This window comes from Dendrobates tinctorius, unplaced genomic scaffold (genome assembly GCF_039654945.1).
Source record: "Dendrobates tinctorius isolate UK_male_01 unplaced genomic scaffold, ASM3965494v1 ptg000071l, whole genome shotgun sequence".
NCBI classification, from domain to species: Eukaryota; Metazoa; Chordata; class Amphibia; order Anura; family Dendrobatidae; genus Dendrobates; species Dendrobates tinctorius.
The window spans coordinates 16,852,876-16,874,998 of record NW_027361739.1 but is presented as its reverse complement, the minus strand read 5'-3'; the positions used below and the strand labels follow the sequence as shown (position 1 = coordinate 16,874,998).

The window sequence follows — 22,123 nt, the reverse complement described above, 5'->3', positions numbered from 1 at the left end:
AACCAGCTCATCTCTTCGATACCTTGGGATACCCCGCTTGCCTTTGAATCTCTGTTTCATTGTAAGGACTTGTTTCTTCGGATCAGCTCTGCACCCACCTCCACTTCAAGACTGTTTTCTGCTAGCAGACCTGGCCTGCTCTCCAGGTCTCCGGACCTGGCAACTTGATCTTCATACGTCTCCACGGTCTGTACGTTTGCTCACTGCATTATTATCTTCATCTGCTTTTACCCTGCTGTGTCTTATCTGTAAACCTGCTTGATTCTGATAAATACTACGGAACTGGAAACCTATGAGCTCAGGCCTCTTTTCTGATCCACGTCACCGACCTCCATTGCACGGAGTATATAAAGTTATAACACTCAGACTATATCCCTGTGGAAAACATGGAGCCTTCATAACTAAGAGACATCAATGGACCAGATAAACCGTGAACCCAGAATAAACCTCTGGAAGGGTAAGAAATGAGAAGAAGAGTAGGAAACCAATAAAACCAGTAAATGCTCAAAATCTGGGAATGAATTACAAGGCTGGAGTCTGTGTCCACAAAGAACTTCACTTTAAAGGCAAGTTCAAAAAAATTCTTTAATCGTGCCATTGGGCGAGACAGATGACCTTGAAAAGTCCAAGCGTATATCCCAGGGAAAAGAAAAAGTAACAGAAAGGGGTTGACTAGTTCACCGCTGCCTAAAGAAACTTGTGTTTGGGGGAAGCATCCCAATATCCCAGAATGGAAAAGTGTGTAATATGTGACTGATAGTAGGCCATTCAAAAGACCACCATGGCTCTGGTAAAATGAACTGTGAACTGGAGATTATGGAAAGAGCATCAGACGAGTTGGCAAGGCTGTTTCGCTGATCGTTCTGAAGAGCTGTACGCTCATGAAGTTAATGTAGAAGGCATTCTGTAGAAAAGGGTCCATCTTCAAAAGGAAGAAGGGAACCTAACAGAGGATATCACTGTTTTCGTGAAGCACCGGGAAGGAGAAATGGCAGGAAAAATTGTCAGTTTAGACACTAAAGAACTCATGCAGATGCTTAAAAGGAGATGAGTTCATGGCTCAAGGGGGGCTAGGTCCTACTTACCCCATCCTAATTTTCTGATTTCATGGGAGAATCAGCAGTGGTTGTCACCACTGTTTCCTGTAAGCTGTGCGCTCTGGAAATTATTATTATTATTTTTATTATATATTTTTAGAGCATGTTTGATACCATGGTGCTGTACATGAAAAGGAATTACATAGAAAATACAAATATAAATCACGCTGAACAAACTATCAATGACACACTAGTACAGAAAAGAGAGGTCCCTACCCTTGCAGGCTTACATGCTACAGGCAAATGGGGAAGGAGACACTATGTTAGGAGATTGCGGCAGCTTCAGTGGTGGAGAGGTAGCAGGGGGTCATTGCAGGCTGTAAGCTTTCTTGAAGAGATGGGTTTTCAAGTTCCATCTGAAGGTTCCAAGTGTGGCAAATAATTGGATGTGTGGCAGCACAGAATTCCAGAGGTTGGGGGATACTCGGGATTAATCTTGGAGGTGATTGGGTGAGGAACATATGAATGTGGAGAAGAGAAGGAAGAAATTGGGAGATTAGTTCGGAGATATCTGGAGGAGTCGGATTATGGACTTTGTAGGTCTGTGCCAGCAGTTTCAACTGGATACATTTGGGAATTAGGAGACAATTAAGGGATTTGCAGAGAGGAGAAGCAGAGGAGTAGCATGAGTAGAGATGATAAGGCTAGGTTCACATTTGTGGATGGCCGAGCTGCGGACTTCCTCTGTGAAGCTCCGCTCACTGCCGCACCTCCTCCGGTCAGCTCCACCTACATCTGCATGCGGCCTGCGTACCTATCTTTAACATTGGGTATGCAGGTCGTGCAGAAGTATGTGGATGCCTCCGCATGCATCATTTTGATGATGCGGCGACCGCATCAAATTCCAACATTTTGCGTTCGACGCGGGTTCGCATGCAGACGTAGGCGGAGCTGACCGGAGGAAGTGCGGCAGTGGGCGGAACTTCATGGAGGAAGTCCGCAGCCCTCCACAGCTCAGTCATCCGCAAATGTGAACCTAGCCTTAGTCGTTTAGCAGAGTTAAGGATGGAATAAAGTGCAAGATTGTTAGCAGGGAGGCCACAGAGGAGAATATTGCAGTAGTCAAGGCAGTAGATGATCAGGGCATGCACTAACATTTTAGTAGACTCAGGGTTGAGGAAAGGATGGATTTTTTTGAGTTGGAGGTGGCAGAAGTTGGCAATAGCTTGGATGTAAGGTTTGAAGGACAGCTAAGTGTCAAGGGTAACTCCAAGAGAGCGGAGAGTGTCATTAATTGTGATAGATAGATTAGGTAGGGGATTTAGGTGATTTAGCGGAAAGATGATTAGTTCAGTTTTGTCCACATTGAATTTTAGGATACAAGAAGAAAAAAAGGAGGATGTGGCTAATAGCCACTCTGAGATTATGGACAGCAGAGAGGTGAAGTCTGGACCAGAGAGGTAGATCTGAGTGGAGTGTCATCAGCTTATAGGTGTAATAGAAGCCAAGGGACTTTATGACTTGTCCCTGGCCAAAGGTATAGATTGAGAAGAGTAGGGGTCTCAGGACAGAAACTAAAGGGATTTAGAGTATAAACTGGAAAAAGAGGAGCCTGGTTGACCCCATGGAAGGTGAACAATAAAGGAGTAGTTAGGCTGCTATGGTTCTTCTTTGTCTCCTTAGAAGAGGGGAAACATTGTGATAAATCAGCTTTGTTCACCTTCTCCCTGTTTTGAAACTGTGGAGGAAAAAACAATAAAATGATAAATGCAGAGAAAATGAGATAAGACCTGCAAAAGTCTGCTGCCTATGGATTATAAAACACTTTAGGATCTGTAGGAGAGGTCTATCCTGTGTAAGATATGCTAACAGTTTTTACTTTGTGTCTGCCTCCTAGTGGCAGCAGCCCATAACCACAGTCTTTGGTGTCCACTAATGCGATAAATTGCATTTACACCAAATTGTGGTCTGTCTCTTGTATATTTTTGTTGATTTGTTCATGATTTCTATAGTTTGGATGCTGATAAACAGAAAAGTTCAAGTCAGAGCACACTGGAAAAAATTGATAACATTACGGAGGATGGAGACACGACTGAGGATGATCCACAATCTCTTGGTAAGAGCCAGATCTTTATCATTACAATATTGGGTTTTAAAATGCCATTTAAAGAAATGTGTACACAAAATTCTGGTATTGATTTTATGCTGTATTGAATGAAATCTGCAATTTTGTTTACACCATCTATTTATACAATTGCCTTGTAATGTTTTCATTTCCTGTTCTGTCCAGATGTCACCGTATCCCAGAATTCTAAGCAGAGGAAGTTCACCGATCGCCATATTTGGGACACCCAAGTGATGGCTGTCTCAATATGGAAACTGCTGCTGGTACCAACCTATTGCGCGGCACCACCAGCAGAACACCGTCGCACCACACACACACACACACACACACTCTATACGCCGTACGCACCACACACACACTCTATACGCCGTAGACACCACACACACACACTCACACTCTCACACACAGTCACACTCACACTCAGTCACACACTCACAGACACTCCCACTCACACACTCATACACTCACTCACTCACACACTCACTCACACTCTCACAGTCACACTCACACACTTACACTCAGACACTCACACACTCACATTCACACTCAGACTCACACACACTCAGACTCACTCACACACACACTCACACTCTCACACTCACAGCCACACTCACACACTCACAATCACACTCTCACACACACACTCACTCACACTCACCCACACTCACACTCTCACGCAGCCTCTTGCGCAGTACCACCAGTGGAACACCGTCGCACTGCACCTGCACGAATTCCACACAGACGCAGTGAATCATTCGGCTGATCCCGGCAGCAGATACGCGACGTGCCTACAGGCAAAGGAAGCCAGTCACATTAAAGGGGTTTTCCCACAAACAAAAGTTAATTTTAAAAATCACAGAGGATTCATTTTGTGAGGTAAAATATTTCAATGACTGTTTTTAAACAATATTTTACTTCACAAAATGTATCCTCTGCGATCTAATGCTGTAATGTCAGTATTGTCTTTTGCTTCCTCCCCTGCCCAGGAGCTGTGGTATGTTCTGTCCACGGTTAGACACAGGGGTGAGAGAGACAGAGCACAGGGGGGAGACAGCTCAAACGGGACAGCACATGAGGGGAGAACACAGCACAGGAAGGAGAGAAACAGCAGACAAGGGGGATAGCACATGGGGTAGACAGGTCAAAGAGAGCACAGACGGGAGAAGTTAGCACATGGGGAAAGAGAGAGTGGATAGGTGGGTGGCCACATGGGGGGGAGAGATTCTTAACGCTGCAAAGCCTGCCCCTATCGTGACATTACCCCCCTCCCAATGTGATAGCATCGGGCCCCCATCTAGTCTTCTTTAAATGTCCCAGTGTACGGGGCCCATGTCTGGTCAAAATGTCCACTGAATTTGCTTATTCCAGGCGGTACTGAAGCTGAGACCCCCATACTGCCAAATATATAATGCTCCTAAATAGACTAATACGTCAAGTCAATAAATATTATATAATAACTAGATGTGTGCCCGATGCTATCGCATCTGGAGAGAGTGACGGCCCACCCACTTCCGTGCAGTCACAACCGGCAGGAAAGACGGTGTTTTGCGGCCTGTGCTGGAGATGGTGTGCGGCGCCACCAGAGGGTGGCTGCACCCAATCTCCAGCACAGGCCTCAAGCTGCGGGCTTTCCTGCCGGCTGTGACTGCACGAGGTGGGTGGGCAGGCAGCCGCGGGATCCAGCACGTTTAGTCAGGCGGTGGGTCCTGGCGGGAGTCCGGCGGCATCCCATACCTCCCAACTTTTGAAGAAGGGAAAGAGGGACAAAGGCTGCGGCGTGACAAATTGTACACCACACCCATTTCACAACTAACCACACCCATGTCCATGCCCAAAACACACCCATTTAGCACTGCTGATCACATTGACTGGTACTGAGGGCACAGTGGCTGGTACTGTGGGCACACTGACTGGTACTGAGTAAAAGAAAGAACAGAGAGAGAAAAAAGAAAACGCAGAGAGAGAGAGTGAAAGAAAGATTATAGAGAGAAAGAAAGAGGGGAAAGAAAGAAAGAGAAAGAAAGAACATAGCAAAAGAAAAACAGAGAGAGAGATAAAGGAAGAGGGGAAAGAAAGAGAGAACAGAGAGAAAGAAAGAGAGGAAAGAAAGAAAGAACAGAGAGAAAGATTAGAGAGAAAAAGAAAGAGGGGAAAGAAAGAAAGAACAGAGAGAGAGAAAGGAAGAGGGGAAAGAACAGAGAGAAAGAAAGATACAGATGAAAGAATGAAAGGTTAGAGAGAAAGAAAGAAACAGAATGAGAAAGAAAGATTCTATAAAGATACTATAGCAGCCCGGCTCCCATTGTAATGCCCCCCTGAGCCTCCAGGACATATCATGATCCACTCACATGGCCGGCATCCCTGAGTCCAAGGTGATCCTGCTGTCCACGCTATCGAAGGAGGACATGGTGATGGATCTGAAGCATTCCCTGAAATGCCTCCATGGTTCTGTCACAATCTCCTCCCGAAATTACCTCATTTCCGGTCAGCTTCTAGCACGTTGCTTCCGGTGGAATGTCACGTGTGAATTTTAAAGTTCTCTTTGGGGCTCCGCCGTGTACTCCTGTGTCCGCAGGAAAAGTAAGCTCCCGGCCGGGGCAGACTATCAAAATCAGGACTGTCCCGCTGGATCCGGGACACCTCATACACACACGGTTCCGCTTTGTATACCTCGTACACACACGGTTCCGCTGCATACACCTCGCACACACACGGCTCCACACGGTAAACCTCGTACACATGCTGCTCTGCTCCGTACACCTTGTACACATGCGTCCACGCTCTGTAAACCTTGTACACACATGGCTTCACTCCGTAAACCTTGTGTCATGGTTTATTCAGAATGCTGGGCAGGCGGTGTAGGGTTTAATATGGAGAGCCTCTCTTTGGGCCCGGGGAGGGTTTTTATAGCTTCAGGTGAGTGCCCTCCCCTGTCGTTTATACTCCTAGTTTGAGTGTGCTCGACCCTGCTCCGTTTGTGCCTCTTGCCTGTCCCTGTACGATTGTCTGGTGTATGTTCTGGTTTGACCACGGTAACGTCTCTTGGATTCTGATTTTGTACCTGTATGCCCGTCCTGTGTATGACCCCCTGGCTTTGTCTTGACCTCCCTCTGGTTGCCCCTCTTGTACCTCTGCCGCCATCTAGTGTATGACCATTTGCTACGTTTGACCTCTCTCTGATATTTGCCCCTGTACTTCTCTGCCTGACCCATGCATGACTTCTGGCTCCTCTGACTACAGCTATTCTTTCTATCTCTGTACCGTCCTCCACACTGTGACCAGCGCTGCTGCAGCCTGTTGGTGAGTTCCGCCCACCCCTATGATGCGCGGTCACATGGTACACAGGTCCTGCGGGCATCAAGCGCTTCTCTGTCGCTCCTCCCCGCCCGCAGGTCCTAGAGCAAGATTTCTGTCAACTAACGCAGCGCTCCTGCACAGCCACGCTGTGAGTATAAGCTGCTTAGCTCTCACTGTCCCGGACAGAGATCGCTGGACGCCTGGCAGTCACGCTGTCTCTGACTACTGTCACTGTGAGGGTGACACCTTGTACACATGCGGCTTTGCTCCATACACTTCGTACACACGCGGTTCTGCTCCATACACCTTGTACACACGTGGCTCTGCTCCATAAACACGGCTCAGCTCTGTACACTTTATACACACAGGGCTCCGTTCCGTACACCTCGTACAAACACGGCTCCGCTCCATACACCTCCTACACATGCGGCTCCCCTCCGTCCACTTCGAATACACGCGGCTCCACTCCTTGCACATATGGCTCCACTCCGCACACCTCGTACATGTGCGCCTCTGCTCCGTACACCTCATACACGTGCGGCTCTGCTCCGTACACCTTGTACACACATGGCTCCGCTCCGTACACCTCGTACATATGCGACTCTGCTCCGCACACTTCGTACACACGCGGCTCTGCTTCGTACACCTCGTACAGACGTGACTCTGCTCCGTACACCTCGTACTCGTGTGACTCTGTTTCGTACACCTCGTACACGTGCGATTCTGCTCTGTACACCTCGTACACGTGCGACTCTGCTTCGTACACCTCGTACAGGTGCGACTCTGCTCTGTACACCTCGTACATGTGCGACTCTGCTCCGTACACCTCGTACATGCGCAGCTCTGCTACATCCACACTGAAAACCCCTCCTGACCCCACACATAAACTTCATCTCATCCAGCACCATGACAACCAGCACAACAGAGTTGTGCAGGCACTCAGGGGTCAGGGCTGTGCGCACAGGACCTGTGACGAGGACACAGGAGGAGAGGAGTCAGGGGTCACATGATCAGGGGCATCGGACGCCCCTGATCATGTGACCCCTGACTCCTCCCCTCCTGTGACCTCATCACAGGTCCTGTGCGCACTGAAGAACCCAGCGATCGGCGCTGGGATTCATCACTGTGGGGCTGCGGTGGCCGGTGGGTCTGTCTGGGAGGCGTGGCGGCTCAATGAAATGCGGGAAAAATAAGCTACCGCCCTGGACTGCGGGACATGCAATCAAAAATGGGACTGTCCCGCCAAATCCGGGACACTTGGGAGCTATGGCATCCCTCTCATTACTCCCCTCTCATTACACCCTCTCATTACACCCCTCTCACAGCCGGCAGGAAAGATGGTGTTTTGCGGCATAAGCTGGAGATGGTGTGCGGCGCCACCAGAGGGTGGCCGCACCCAATCTCCAGCACAGGTCTCAAGCCGCGGTCTTTTCTGCCGGCTGTGACTGCACGGAGGTGGGTGGGCAGGCAGTGGCGGGATCCGGCGCGTGTAGTCAGGCGGTGGATCCTGGCGAGGGTCCAGCTGCGGCATCCCTCTCATTACTCCCCCCTCATTACACCCTCTTGTTTCACCCCTCTCACAGCCAGCAGGAAAGACGGTGTTTTGCGGCCTGTGCTGGAGATGGTGTGCGGCGCCACCAGAGGGTGACCGCACCCAATCTCCAGCCCAGGCCTCAAGCCGCGGTCTTTCCTGCCGGCTGTGACTGCACAGAGGTGGGTGGGCAGGCAGCGGCGGGATCCGGCGCATGTAGTCAGGCAGTGGGTCCTGGTGGGGGTCCAGCGGCATCCCTCTCATTACTCCCCCCTCAATATACCCTCTCATTACACCCTGTGAGAATCATGTGGGAATAGTGGATGAGGGCAGGTATATCTCGCCCAGATTCCTTTCCTATGTGGCCTAGTCTGGTCAGTATCGCACCTGCTTGCTAATGAATAATGGGAGGTGGATATAAAAGGATGCCAGGTGGTTGTGTGAGTGTCTCAGCCTGGGAACACAGAGAGCCTGTCTGTGTGAGAGACACACGTAAGTGATAGCAGTGCCCACTGCAACTGTGCTTTGGCTGGACGGGAGAAGCCCGCCAGTTGGTAGTTAGGTTGTACTTTGTTTAGTTAGTGCCGGACAGGCAAGGATTTGTTTTATGTTTTATTTCTTTATGCATTGCTTTCACCATTAATAAACCTGACCCAGTGTCAGTTATACCCGAATCCCAGCTCTGCACCTGAGTTTCATGCTGAACGCACGTGACCTTTGACCCCAGCAAAGGCGATCCCGGAGTGTTTTATCACAACCCCCTCATTACTCCCTCTCTTTATACCCTGTTCATTACACCCCTCTTGTTATATCCCCTTGTTACACCCCTTTCACAGCCTCGTTATCGCAGTGGCGGCCTGGATCTGAGCGGCAGCTGGGATCCGAGCGGCGGCTGGGATCCAAGCAGCGGCCGGGATCCCAGCGGCAGTCGGGATCGCAGCGGCGTTCGGGATCGCAGCGACAGCCAGCAAAGGCGATCCCGGAGTGTTTTATCACATTGTGGTGGAGAACGCGGGCATCATGTTGCAAGCATGAGCATGGAGGACGTGGTGAAAGCGCTGGTACAGTCCACCGCCGTCCAGCAAGAAGCTAATCGGGTGATGATGGCCCAGCTGAAGGAGTTGGTGGACATGACAGCTACCGATCGTTCGCTTCTCCAGCAGGTGGCGCAGCACCTGGCAAGCCTACATGAGGTTAACCTGGAAGCCGAGTCGAGAGTGATTCACGTGAGTCGGTACTGGCAGAAGATGACGACCGAAGATGATGTCGAGGCATACCTGACCATGTTTGAACGGACGGCGGTACGAGAAAAATGGCCGAAGGCACGATGGGCCAGCCTGATTGCCCCGTTTCTTTCCGGTGAGGCCCAAAAGGCTTATTATGACTTAGAGCCTGAAGCTGCGCAGGACTTTGACAAACTGAAAGCCGAGATCTTGGCCCGGCTGGGAGTGACGACCGCTGTCCGTGCACAGAGAGTGCATCAATGGACTTATCAGCCGGATAAACCACCGCGGTCACAGATGTTCGACCTGATCCACGTGACGAAGAAGTGGCTACCACCCGAGGTGCTGACAGCGCCAGAGATAATCCAGAGAGTCATCATGGACAAGTACCTGAGAGCTCTACCGCCAGCCCTGAGGAAGTGGGTAAGCCATGGAAATCCTACGACGGCAGATCTACTGGTGGATCTGGTTGAACGTTACTCCGTGGCGGAAGGACTCCGAGACGACGTTACCCCACCTCGTTCTTCATCATCTCCACGTGGAACCGGTAAGACTGTTCCAGGGAGTAGGGGAGATGGAAAAATCCCTAAGACAGTGGGGGAGGAAAATGGGACTGCCCGCACTGCGAGGCCGAGAGTAACGAACTATGGTCTAAGCAAGGGGCCCGTTAGGTGTTTCCGCTGCCAAGAGATGGGACATATTGCTGCGAACTGTCCGGTCACTACTGAACCCATGCAGTGCGATGTCACAGACTCTAAAAACCGCATGTCTATGGTTGCACGGGTAGTGAGTGTGAATGCCGGTCAAAAGGATGCGGAAAAACACTTGTGTGATTTAACTGTTGATGGCAAAAATGTGGTGGCATTGTTAGACTCGGGAAGTGTGGTGACTCTGGTGAAGGCCAGTCTGGTGTCAGCCCCGACTGGACCATCAGACAAATTTTCTGTAACGTGTGTGCATGGAGACACCTGTTCGTACCTCACCACGGTCATATGCATTACTACTTCCTATGGGTCTGTGCAACATAAAGTGGGACTCGTCCCGGCGTTATTGCATGATGTTATCCTGGGCTGGGATTTTCCCCACTTCTGGCAATTGTGGGAGAATCAGTTGATGCCCTTGGGTAATCGTGTACATGATTCTTCTCCCAGGGCGCGTGGGGGTCCCGAACCCCTGGAAGAGGTCTCCCCGGAAGACTTGGGGGAAGAGTCTGCGGGAAATGACCTGCAGTTCCCGTTTTCAGTCATGGCGGGTGATACGGAGGAGACCGGGGAAGAGGAGGAGGCCGACAGCCGTCCACCTCCCCGTTTGCTGGATTTAGAAGTTCAGAAAGATGACTTCCAAAGCGAGCAAATAAAGGATCCTACCCTTTCTCAGGCTAGGACAAATGTAAAAGTGATAAACGGGGTACCCGTAGAACCTGGCTCTAGGCTGGCATATCCTTACATGGTTCTGGAGAATGATTTACTCTATCAGATAGAGAAAAAGGGGAAAGGTACGGTGCAACTATTAGTCGTGCCAAAACCCTACCGGCGGCAGGTGCTGGACCTGGCCCACGGACATGTGATGGGAGGTCACCTGGGAGTCCAGAAAACCACCGAAAGGATATTACACTGTTTTGTTTGGCCAGGCATGCATCACGATATTCGTGTATATTGTGAGTCTTGTCCTGACTGCCAAGCCTCTGCACCTAAGCCCCGGTTCTGTAGCCCTTTGGTACCCCTACCTATTATTGAAGTCCCGTTTGAGAGGATTGGGATGGATTTAGTTGGGCCCCTTCCACGGTCTGCACATGGACACCAACATATCCTGGTCATCTTGGATTATGCCACTCGTTACCCGGAGGCCATCCCTTTGCGTAACACGGCCACCAAGACGATTGCCAAGGAACTGGTGCATGTGTTTAGTCGGGTCGGTATACCAAAACAGATACTCACCGACCAGGGGACTCCCTTTATGTCCAGGGTAATGAAGGAGCTCTGCCGATTGTTACAAATTGAAGCGTTACGCACATCCGTGTATCACCCTCAAACAGACGGGTTGGTCGAACGGTTCAATAAAACTCTGAAGCAGATGCTGAGAAAGGTGATAGACAAGGATGGGAAGAACTGGGACTATTTACTTCCGTATTTGCTTTTTTCCATCAGGGAAGTACCCCAGTCTTCCACGGGATTCTCGCCTTTCGAGTTATTGTACGCCCGACGTCCTCGCGGACTGTTAGACGTTGCAAAAGAAACCTGGGAGGGTCAGGTCACTCCGTTTAAAACAGTGATAGATCACGTCACACAAATGCAGGACCGTATTGCGGCTGTTATGCCTATAGTCAAAGAACACATGATGCAGGCTCAAGGAGCCCAAAAAAGAATCTATGATAGGGGCGCCAAGATCCGTACGTTTGCACCCGGAGATAGGGTGTTGATCCTGGTCCCCATGGTGGACAATAAGTTCCTGGCAAAGTGGCAGGGCCCCTTTGAGATTAAGGAAAGAGTTGGTGAAGTAAACTACAAAGTATACCAGGCAGGTAAACGGAAACCTGAACAGATTTATCATGTAAATCTGATAAAGCCCTTGAAGGATCGGTCTGCCTTGTCAGCGGAGCTGGCCCGTCCTGTCTGCTCGCATACCGTACCGGAGGTACGGGTTGCAGAGACTCTCTCGGAGCGGCAAAAGACTGAGGTCAGGCAGTTTCTACTTCACAACCAAAAGTTTTTCTCAGAAAAACCCGGGCAGACTACGCTAATAAAACATGACATCGTAACGGAACCTGGTGTCACAGTTCACGTAAAGCCCTACCGAATCCCGGAAGCGCGCCGTGAAGCCGTTTCCCGAGAAGTGAAGGCAATGTTAGAGTTAGGTGTCATTGAGGAATCGCACAGTGCTTGGTCCAGCCCGATTGTGCTAATTCCTAAACCGGACGGCACCATCCGGTTCTGCAATGACTTCAGGAAACTGAATGCGGTCTCAAAATTTGATGCCTACCCCATGCCCCGGGTCGACGAGTTGATAGATCTGTTAGGAAAAGCCCGGTATATTACGACCCTAGACCTAACAAAGGGGTATTGGCAGATCCCTCTGGTGGAGGCTGCCAGAGAAAAGACAGCATTTGCTACCCCAGAAGGTCTATTTCAGTATGTGTATATGCCGTTTGGACTGCACGGAGCACTGGCGACCTTCCAGAGGCTGATGGATCAAGTCCTGAGGCCACATAGGCAGTACGCTTCGGCCTATTTGGACGACATTGTCATTTACAGCTTGGACTGGGAGACTCATCTCCAGAAAGTACAAGCTGTGATTGACGACCTGTGGGAGGCAGGTCTAACCGTGAACCCCAAGAAATGTCACATCGGGCTAGAAGAAGCCCGGTATTTGGGGTATGTAATTGGGAGGGGTGTTGTTAAACCCCAGGTTGATAAGATTCAGGCGGTTCAGGACTGGCCACAACCTGTCAACAAGAAGCAGGTGCAAGCCTTCCTGGGGATCGCCGGCTATTATCGCCGGTTCATACCCAATTTTGCAGCCATCGCTACCCCCCTGACGGATCTTACAAAAGGGAAAGACTCCGTCATGATTAAATGGAGTTTAGCGGCTGAAGAAGCCTTCCATAGCCTAAAACGGGCACTTTGCTCTCAGCCCGTACTGGTGACTCCGGACTTCCGCAGTGAGTTTGTGGTACAAACGGATGCCTCTGGTACCGGTATCGGGGCCGTACTCTCACAAGTGAGGGACGGGGTGGAACACCCAGTCCTCTATCTCAGCAGGAAGCTGAATAAACACAAGCAAAGGTATGCCGTCGTAGAAAAAGAGTGCCTCGCCATTAAGTGGGCTCTAGAGGCCCTCAAATATTACCTGGTGGGCCGAAAGTTCAGGCTGATCACTGACCATGCCCCTCTCAAGTGGATGCACTTGAACAAGGAACGGAATAGCCGGGTGACCCGGTGGTTCCTTGCCCTGCAGGCCTACACTTTTACGGTGGAGCACCGCCCAGGGGTACAGATGGGAAATGCAGATGCCCTGTCCCGAGTGCACTGTTTGGCGGGTGTCATTGCTCGACCGGAGAGGTCTGAGCAGAGGGGGGGGATATGTGAGAATCATGTGGGAATAGTGGATGAGGGCAGGTATATCTCGCCCAGATTCCTTTCCTATGTGGCCTAGTCTGGTCAGTATCGCACCTGCTTGCTAATGAATAATGGGAGGTGGATATAAAAGGATGCCAGGTGGTTGTGTGAGTGTCTCAGCCTGGGAACACAGAGAGCCTGTCTGTGTGAGAGACACACGTGAGTGAGAGCAGTGCCCACTGCAACTGTGGTTTGGCTGGACGGGAGAAGCCCGCCAGTTGGTAGTTAGGTTGTACTTTGTTTAGTTAGTGCCGGACAGGCAAGGATTTGTTTTATGTTTTATTTCTTTATGCATTGCTTTCACCATTAATAAACCTGACCCAGTGTCAGTTATACCCGAATCCCAGCTCTGCGCCTGAGTTTCATGCTGAACGCACGTGACCTTTGACCCCAGCAAAGGCGATCCCGGAGTGTTTTATCACAACCCCCTCATTACTCCCTCTCTTTATACCCTGTTCATTACACCCCTCTTGTTATATCCCCTTGTTACACCCCTTTCACAGCCTCGTTATCGCAGTGGCGGCCTGGATCTGAGCGGCAGCTGGGATCCGAGCGGCGGCTGGGATCCAAGCAGCGGCCGGGATCCCAGCGGCAGTCGGGGTCGCAGCGGCGTTCGGGATCGCAGCGACAGCCTGGATCCCAGCGGCAGCTGGGATCCCAGCGGTGGTTGGGAACGCAGCGGTGGCCTGGATCCCAGCGGCAGCTGGGATCCCAGCGGTGGTCGGGATCGCAGTGGCGGCCTGGATCGCAGCGGCGTTCGGGATCGCAGCTACGTCCTGGATCCGAGAGGCATCACTTGGGTGTTCCAAAATGGCGGTCGGCGTACTTCCAGTGCGGTGGATTGTGGGATTCGGGGACATCCAGAGGGAAGTGGATGACGGACAATTTAAGGCAATTATATATATAGATATACAGTCTATTGGGTTACTAAAGGATCATTTCACTGATATTACATAATTACTGATTTTATATTGTCCCGCATAACTACACCTACTATGGAAAGTGTTCTAAGGCTATTAACTGGTCATTGTAATATATATATATATATATATATACAGTGGGGAAAAAAAGTATTTAGTCAGTCAGCAATAGTGCAAGTTCCACCACTTAAAAAGATGAGAGGCGTCTGTAATTTACATCATAGGTAGACCTCAACTATGGGAGACAAACTGAGAAAAAAAATCCAGAAAATCACATTGCCTGTTTTTTTTTCATTTTATTTGCATATTATGGTGGAAAATAAGTATTTGGTCAGAAACAAAATTTCATCTCAATACTTTGTGATATATCCTTTGTTGGCAATGACAGAGGTCAAACGTTTTCTGTAAGTCTTCACAAGGTTGCCACACACTGTTGTTGGCATGTTGGCCCATTCCTCCATGCAGATCTCCTCTAGAGCAGTGATGTTTTTGGCTTTTCGCTTGGCAACACTGACTTTCAACTCCCTCCAAAGTTTTTCTATAGGGTTGAGATCTGGAGACTGGCTAGGCCACTCCAGGACCTTGAAATGCTTCTTACGAAGCCACTCCTTCGTTGCCCTGGCGGTGTGCTTTGGATCATTGTCATGTTGAAAAACCCAGCCACGTTTCATCTTCAATGCCCTTGCTGATGGAAGGAGGTTTGCACTCAAAATCTCACGATACATGGCCCCATTCATTCTTTCATGTACCCGGATCAGTCGTCCTGGCCCCTTTGCAGAGAAACAGCCCCAAAGCATGATGTTTCCACCACCATGCTTTACAGTAGGTATGGTGTTTGATGGATGCAACTCAGTATTCTTTTTCCTCCAAACACGACAAGTTGTGTTTCTACCAAACAGTTCCAGTTTGGTTTCATCAGACCATAGGACATTCTCCCAAAACTCCTCTGGATCATCCAAATGCTCTCTAGCAAACTTCAGACGGGCCCGGACATGTACAGGCTTAAGCAGTGGGACACGTCTGGCACTGCAGGATCTGAGTCCATGGTGGCGTAGTGTGTTACTTATGGTAGGCCTTGTTACATTGGTCCCAGCTCTCTGCAGTTCATTCACTAGGTCCCCCCGCGTGGTTCTGGGATTTTTGCTCACCGTTCTTGTGATCATTCTGACCCCACGGGGTGGGATTTTGCGTGGAGCACCAGATCGAGGGAGATTATCAGTGGTCTTGTATGTCTTCCATTTTCTAATTATTGCTCCCACAGTTGATTTCTTCACTCCAAGCTGGTTGGCTATTGCAGATTCAGTCTTCCCAGCCTGGTGCAGGGCTACAATTTTGTTTCTGGTGTCCTTTGACAGCTCTTTGGTCTTCACCATAGTGGAGTTTGGAGTCAGACTGTTTGAGGGTGTGCACAGGTGTCTTTTTATACTGATAACAAGTTTAAACAGGTGCCATTACTACAGGTAATGAGTGGAGGAAAGAGGAGACTCTTAAAGAAGAAGTTACAGGTCTGTGAGAGCCAGAAATCTTGATTGCTTGTTTCTGACCAAATACTTATTTTCCACCATAATATGCAAATAAAATGAAAAAAAAACAGACAATGTGATTTTCTGGATTTTTTTTTCTCAGTTTGTCTCCCATAGTTGAGGTCTACCTATGATGTAAATTACAGACGCCTCTCATCTTTTTAAGTGGTGGAACTTGCACTATTGCTGACTGACTAAATACTTTTTTTCCCCACTGTATATATACAGTAATATATATATAGTAATGGCCAGAAATGTTGACACCCTTGAAGTTTTTCTCCCAGAAAATTAATGCAATTACACGTGTTTTGTTATACACCTATTTATCTCCTTTGTGTGTATTGGAACAACACAAACAAAAAACAGAGAGAAAAGGCAAACTGGACATAATTTTACACAAAACCCCAAAAATAAGCGTGACAAAATTGTTGGCACCCTCAACTTAATATTTGGTTTCACACCCTTTGGAATATTTGGAATAAAAACTGCAGTCAATCATCTTCTATAACCATCAACAAGCTTCTTGCACCACTCTTCTTTGCAAATTGCTCCAGGTCTCTCATATTTGAAGGCGCCTTCTCCCAACAGCAATTTTAAGATCTCTCAACACGTGTTCAATGGGATTTAGATCCAGACTCATTGCTGGACACTTTAGAACTCTCCAACGCTTTGTTTCCATCCATTTCTGGGTTTTTCTTGAAGTATGTTTGGGGTCATTGTTCTTCTGGAATGATCTAGGATGCAAACCCAGTTTATTGACACTGGGCACTGCATTGTGACCCAAAATCATTTGGTAATCTTCATATTTCATGATGCCTTGCACGCAGTCAAGGCACCCAGTGCCATAGACAGCAAAAAAAAACAAAACATCTTTAAACCTCCACCATATTTGACTGAAGGTACTAAATAGTAAAATTATGTGCTTTACCAAAAAGCTATATCTTGGTCTCATCTGTCCACAAGACACTTTCCCAGACGAATTTTGGCTTACTAGCCTCATGAAGAGACCTGAGTAGTTTTGAAAGCTTGCAATGTGTTACCATCTTTTCAGTAAGCCATTAAAAGGTATCAACCACTGAGGACTCTCAATTCTAAATATTCTTCTATTTACTGGCTAACATGGTACAAAGATATATGGCTCACTCACATTCATTTTGGCAAACTGCAGTTTAGGTTTTTTATTTTTGTGTCAGCAGTGGGGTCCCTCTGGATATCCTGCCATAGTGTTTGATTTCATTCAAATATTGACAGATAGTTCTCGTTGAGACTGATGTACCCTGAGCCTGAAGGACAGCTTGAATTTCTTTGGAACTTGATTGGGGCTGCTTATTCACCATCTGGACTATCAAGCATTGAAATCTTTCATCAATTTTTCCCTGTCATCCATGTCCAGGGAGGTTAGCTACAGTGCCATGGGTTGCAAAGTTGCGCACCATGGATCTCTGGAGATGGACTTGTAACTTTGAGATTTTTCATCAATTTTGGTTCTCAAGTCCTTAGACAGTTCTCTTCTGTCCTTGTTCCCCATGCTTAGGTAGTCAACTTCTCTCCTTTTTATCTGGTTTCAGGTGTGATTTTCATATTGTCCCACTTGTTACTTGCCACAGGTGATTTTCAAGGAGCATCACATGCTTGAAACAAAGTTGGTTACCCACATTTTTGTAAAGGTGCCAACAATTTTGTCCAACCCATTTTTGAGGTTTTATGTGAAATTATGTCCAATCTCTGTTTTTGTGTTGCTCCAATATACACAAAGGAAATAAACACATGTACAACATAACATGTGTTATTGTAATCATTTTCTACATGAAATACTTAATTTTCTGGATCAATTTCAAGGGTGCCAACACACTTTTGGCCATGACTGTGTGTGTGTGTGTGTGTGTGTGTGTGTGTGTGTGTGTGTGTGTGTGTACACAGTATATACAGTGTATATATATGGCTTGAAAAAGGATTTCACATCCGAAACGTTGCCACACCATTGGGCATTAAAGTTCACTTTTTTTTTACTTTATGTGCTGTTTCCCTGTTTTTTGCTACATATATACCGTATATATACATATACAGCTCTGGGAAAAATTAAGAGACCATCACATGAAAACCCTGTTATGTCTCCAGACCTGAACCCCATTGAAAACCTCGGGAATGTAATAAAGAGGATGATGGATAGTCACAAGCCATCAAACAAAGAACTGCTTAAATTTTTGAGCCAGAAGCAGTGTGAAAGACTGGTGGCAAGCATGCCAAGACGCATGAAAGCTGTGATTAAAAATCATGGTTATTCCACAAAATTTTGATTTTTGAACTCTTCCTGAGTTATAGCATTAGTATTGTTGTTTTCTAAACGATTATGAACTTGTTTTCTTTGCATTATTTGAGGTCTGAAAGCAAGGCCGGACTTGGACTAAAATTCAGCCCTGGCATTTGAAGTTACACAGGGCCACTAGTCACATGGTGAATATATAATATATTTGCACACTTGTAGGTTACAAGAAGTGAGAGGAGATTAACACGACTATGTAACATGTAGTCAGAGCTGTGCCCAGTATTTCAGCTCAGTCCTATTTATTGCTTTTAGGTACAGTACTCCTCCCAAAGCTCTGTCCCCTTTTGTACGCACGGTGACAGAATTCCTGGCAGAACTGCTATCCATTGGGCAACCAGACCCCCTGGTCACAGCCGCCCCTATCATACCTCCCAACTTCTGAAGAAGGGAAAGAGAGAGAAATACAGCGGCGCGCGCAGTGCGCTGCTGCAAATTTTAGGCCACACCCCGGCCACATCCATTTCGCAACTAGTCACACCCATGTCCACGCCCAACCGCACCCATTTAGCACTGCTGATCACAATGGCTGGTACTGAGGGCACAGTGGCTGGCATTATGGGCACACTGACTGGCACTAAGAAAGAGAGAAAACAGAGAGAGAGAAAAAAGAAAACAGAGGGAGAAAGAAAGGAGAGCGAGAGAGAAAGAAAGAAGAAAGAACAGAGAGAGAAAGAAAGAGGGGAAAGAAAGAACAAAGAGAGACAGAGAAAGAACAAAGAGAGAAAGAAGTAAAGAAAAGAAAGAAAGAACAGAGAGAAAGAAAGAGAAAGAAAGAGGGGAAGAAAAAAGAAAGATTAGAGAGAGAAAGAAAGAACAGAGAGAGAGAAAGAAAATGAGGGAAAGACAGAACAGAGAATGGGAAAGAAAGAACAGAGAAAAAATTAAAAAGAGAGAAAGAAATAAAGAAAGCTTCTATAAAGATACTATAGCAGCCCGGCTCCCATTGTAGTGCCCACCTGAGCCTCCCGATGCAGGACATATCATGATCCGCTCACATGGCCGGCATCCCCGATTCCAAGGCGATCCTTTTGTCTGTGCTGTCGGAGGAGGACATGGTGATGGAACTGAAGCATTCCTAGTTCCGTCACAATCTCCTCATGAAATTATCTCATTTCCGGTCAGCTTCCAGCACATCACTTCCGGTGGAACGTCATGTGTGAGTTTTAAAATGCTCCTCAGGGCTCCGCCATGTACTCCTGTGTCCGTGGGAAAAGCCCGCTTTGTATGCTTCGTACACACTTGGCTCCGCTCCGTACATCCCATACACACATGACTCCACTCCGTACACACACCCGTATACCCCATACACACGTGGCTCCGCTCTGTATACCCCCACACACACAAGGCTCCGCTCCGTATACCCCATACACATGCGGCTCCACTCCGTACACCAAGTACATGCATGGCTCCGGTCCGTACGCCTCATACACGCGCGGCTCCTCTCCGTACACCCCGTACACACACGGCTCCACTCTGTGCACCTAGTACACACGCGGCTCCTCTCCGTACACCTCGTACACGCGGCTCCATTCTGTACACCTCGTACACATCCAGCTCTGCTCCGTACACCTCGTACACACGTGGCTCCACTCCGTACACCTCGTACACACACGGCTCCGCTGCGTACACCTAGTACACACACGGCTCTGCTCCGTACACCTCATACACACACAGCTCTGCTACATCTACCCTGTAAACCCCTCCTGACCCCACACATACTTACCTCATCCAGCACCATGACAACCAGCACAGCAGAGTCCGGCAGACACCAAGAGGCAGGGCTGTGTGCACAGGACCTGTGATGAGGTCACAGGAGGGGCGGAGTCAGTGGTCACATGATCAGGGGTCTGGACAAAGGCTCCTGATCATGTGACCCCTGACTCCTCCCCTCCTGTGACCTCATCACAGGTCCTGTGTACAGAGAAGAGAGCAGGCAAGCGACACTGCGAGTGGCTGCGGGGGGGTCTCAAGCTAGGGCGAGGATGGGGTGCGTGGCGGCTTATCTCCCTGCAGTGCGCACAGAGGGCCGGCGGCAGGAACAACAGCCAGGCTAGTGGCCGCATCAGCTGGCAAGCGACCAGATGAGCAGGCGCTGCCGCCCGCGGCACACATGACAGCGGCCCAGCGGGAAAATGCCCGGTTGGGCAGAATACCAATCCGGGCCTGTCTGAAAGTACTGGGTTTTTTTTTAAATTTTGACTATTTTTCTTTGTCAGAAAAAAAATACAAAATTTTTTGCTTGGAAATTTGGAGACATGTTGTCAGAAGTTTGTAGACTAAAAGAGCAATTTACATTTTACTCAAAAATATACCTATAAAGAGAAAAATCAGACAAACTGAACATTTGGAAGTGGTCTCTTAATTTTTGCCAGAGCTGTATATAGATAGATAGATAGATAGATAGTATTTATATTATTTCCTATACATTCCTCTGTAATATAAGACTGTCATGTGCATCATTACCTGGGCTTTAGACTTGTGAAGAAATAAATTATTGTGTCTGTTCCAGATAAAAACCCATGGTTGCCTGTGATTGATAAGCTAATGTCCCTGCTGCGAAGCCTGCTAAATTTTATACATAATGTCCAAGTACTCCTGTGGAGATTACTGGAACTGCACATCATCAAGATCGTCGCCCCAATAGTCATCTGGATCACGCTCCAAGAGGTATCAAATGATATTAAATAATGTCCCATGACATGACTCTTTCATGTCATTTTTACACTCCTCAAGATTGAAAAGTCATGGAGCTGTAGAAATCATAGGATGGATAGACATTAATTATATGCAAGGTATGAAAAAATTGTAAACAAAAGTTTCTAAACATCTTGATATATTCAGTATCGAGTATGAGCGTCATGTGCAATATTTCACACACTTACAGCATTGGCTGCCATCAATGAGGTTATTACTGGTTATCTGAGGATTGATCTGCCTCACTGAATGCACTTGGGCACCAAAATCATCAAGACCAGCTCCCTGTACAATTGCCGACCGATAATGTCCCAGATGTGCTCGCTGGGAGACACGTTTGTAAATGCTGTAGGCCATGGTGGAAAATATAGGTCACCCAGGATGCTCCAAGTAGTGCGAGCAACATGTTGTCTGGCATTGTCATGTCTAAAAAAGTCCCTTGTAACTCTTTGGAGAAATGCCCGTACCATTAGATACATGAAAAATCATTCTAACAGTGAGCTGCTAGTGTATCTTGAATGAATACCAGAGGGGTGCAGCTGCCTTAATTATTCCACTCCACACTATAATCCAGGAGTAGGACCGGTATGATGTTTACTTGTGTAGGTCTCTTCATGGTGTTGCCCGCATGGTCTCCAGACCAATCCTTGACTATCATTGTGTTCAAGACAATAGTCGGCCTCATTCCTGAAGAGAATAGACTTCTATTTCAGCGTCCATTGTCTTTTTGCACAGCACTCTAACAGCATTTGAGAGTGATAGCATAAGGTCAATGGAGCACTTTTACAAGAAACATCAAACTGGTTCTACCATCTTGCTGCATAGAAGTCATCCTTACACAGGAACATGCCACAAGGACTTCCTGCAGCCAGTGACTATGTTGGGATGGCATTGGTGGAAATAGAGACAAACTGGGGATCAGGGAGTGAAGTAATTTATTAGTTTACAATTTTATTACACTATTTGACTTATAGAACAGTTTGATTCTCGAGTCCTGCAGCATGTGTCTGTTCATCCCAGTTTCTCTTGAATGTTTTGTTATTACCATTGATAGTGGCGCTTTAATACGGATCTACGTCTTGTTATTATTTTGTGTTCCCAGGTCTCCCTGATGAACTGCCTTTTCTACATGCCCTGGGTGTTTGCACTGCCATACTCACACCTCCGTCCACACGCTTCAATCATTTCCACGGTGTGGTCCTGTGTGATGGTCATCTGCAAAATGATGTATCAGTTGAAGTTTGTCAAACCACTAGAGTATTCTTCCAACTGCACTGAGGTCTGCCTGTTTCTGAGGTCTAATATTTCCTGATTTTATATCTGTACTGTATT

The 22,123-nt window shown here is 47.9% G+C and overlaps 1 protein-coding gene across 1 annotated transcript in view; it reads left to right on the top strand.

The window, feature by feature from the left end:
• LOC141096108 (piezo-type mechanosensitive ion channel component 2-like) overlaps nucleotides 1-22,123 on the top strand; it is a 242,528-nt gene that overhangs the window by 113,969 nt on the left and 106,436 nt on the right. The window contains 3 exon segments of the mRNA XM_073582522.1: nucleotides 3,050-3,153; nucleotides 20,607-20,764; nucleotides 21,894-22,070. Coding sequence (XP_073438623.1) covers nucleotides 3,050-3,153; nucleotides 20,607-20,764; nucleotides 21,894-22,070 — 439 coding nt within the window.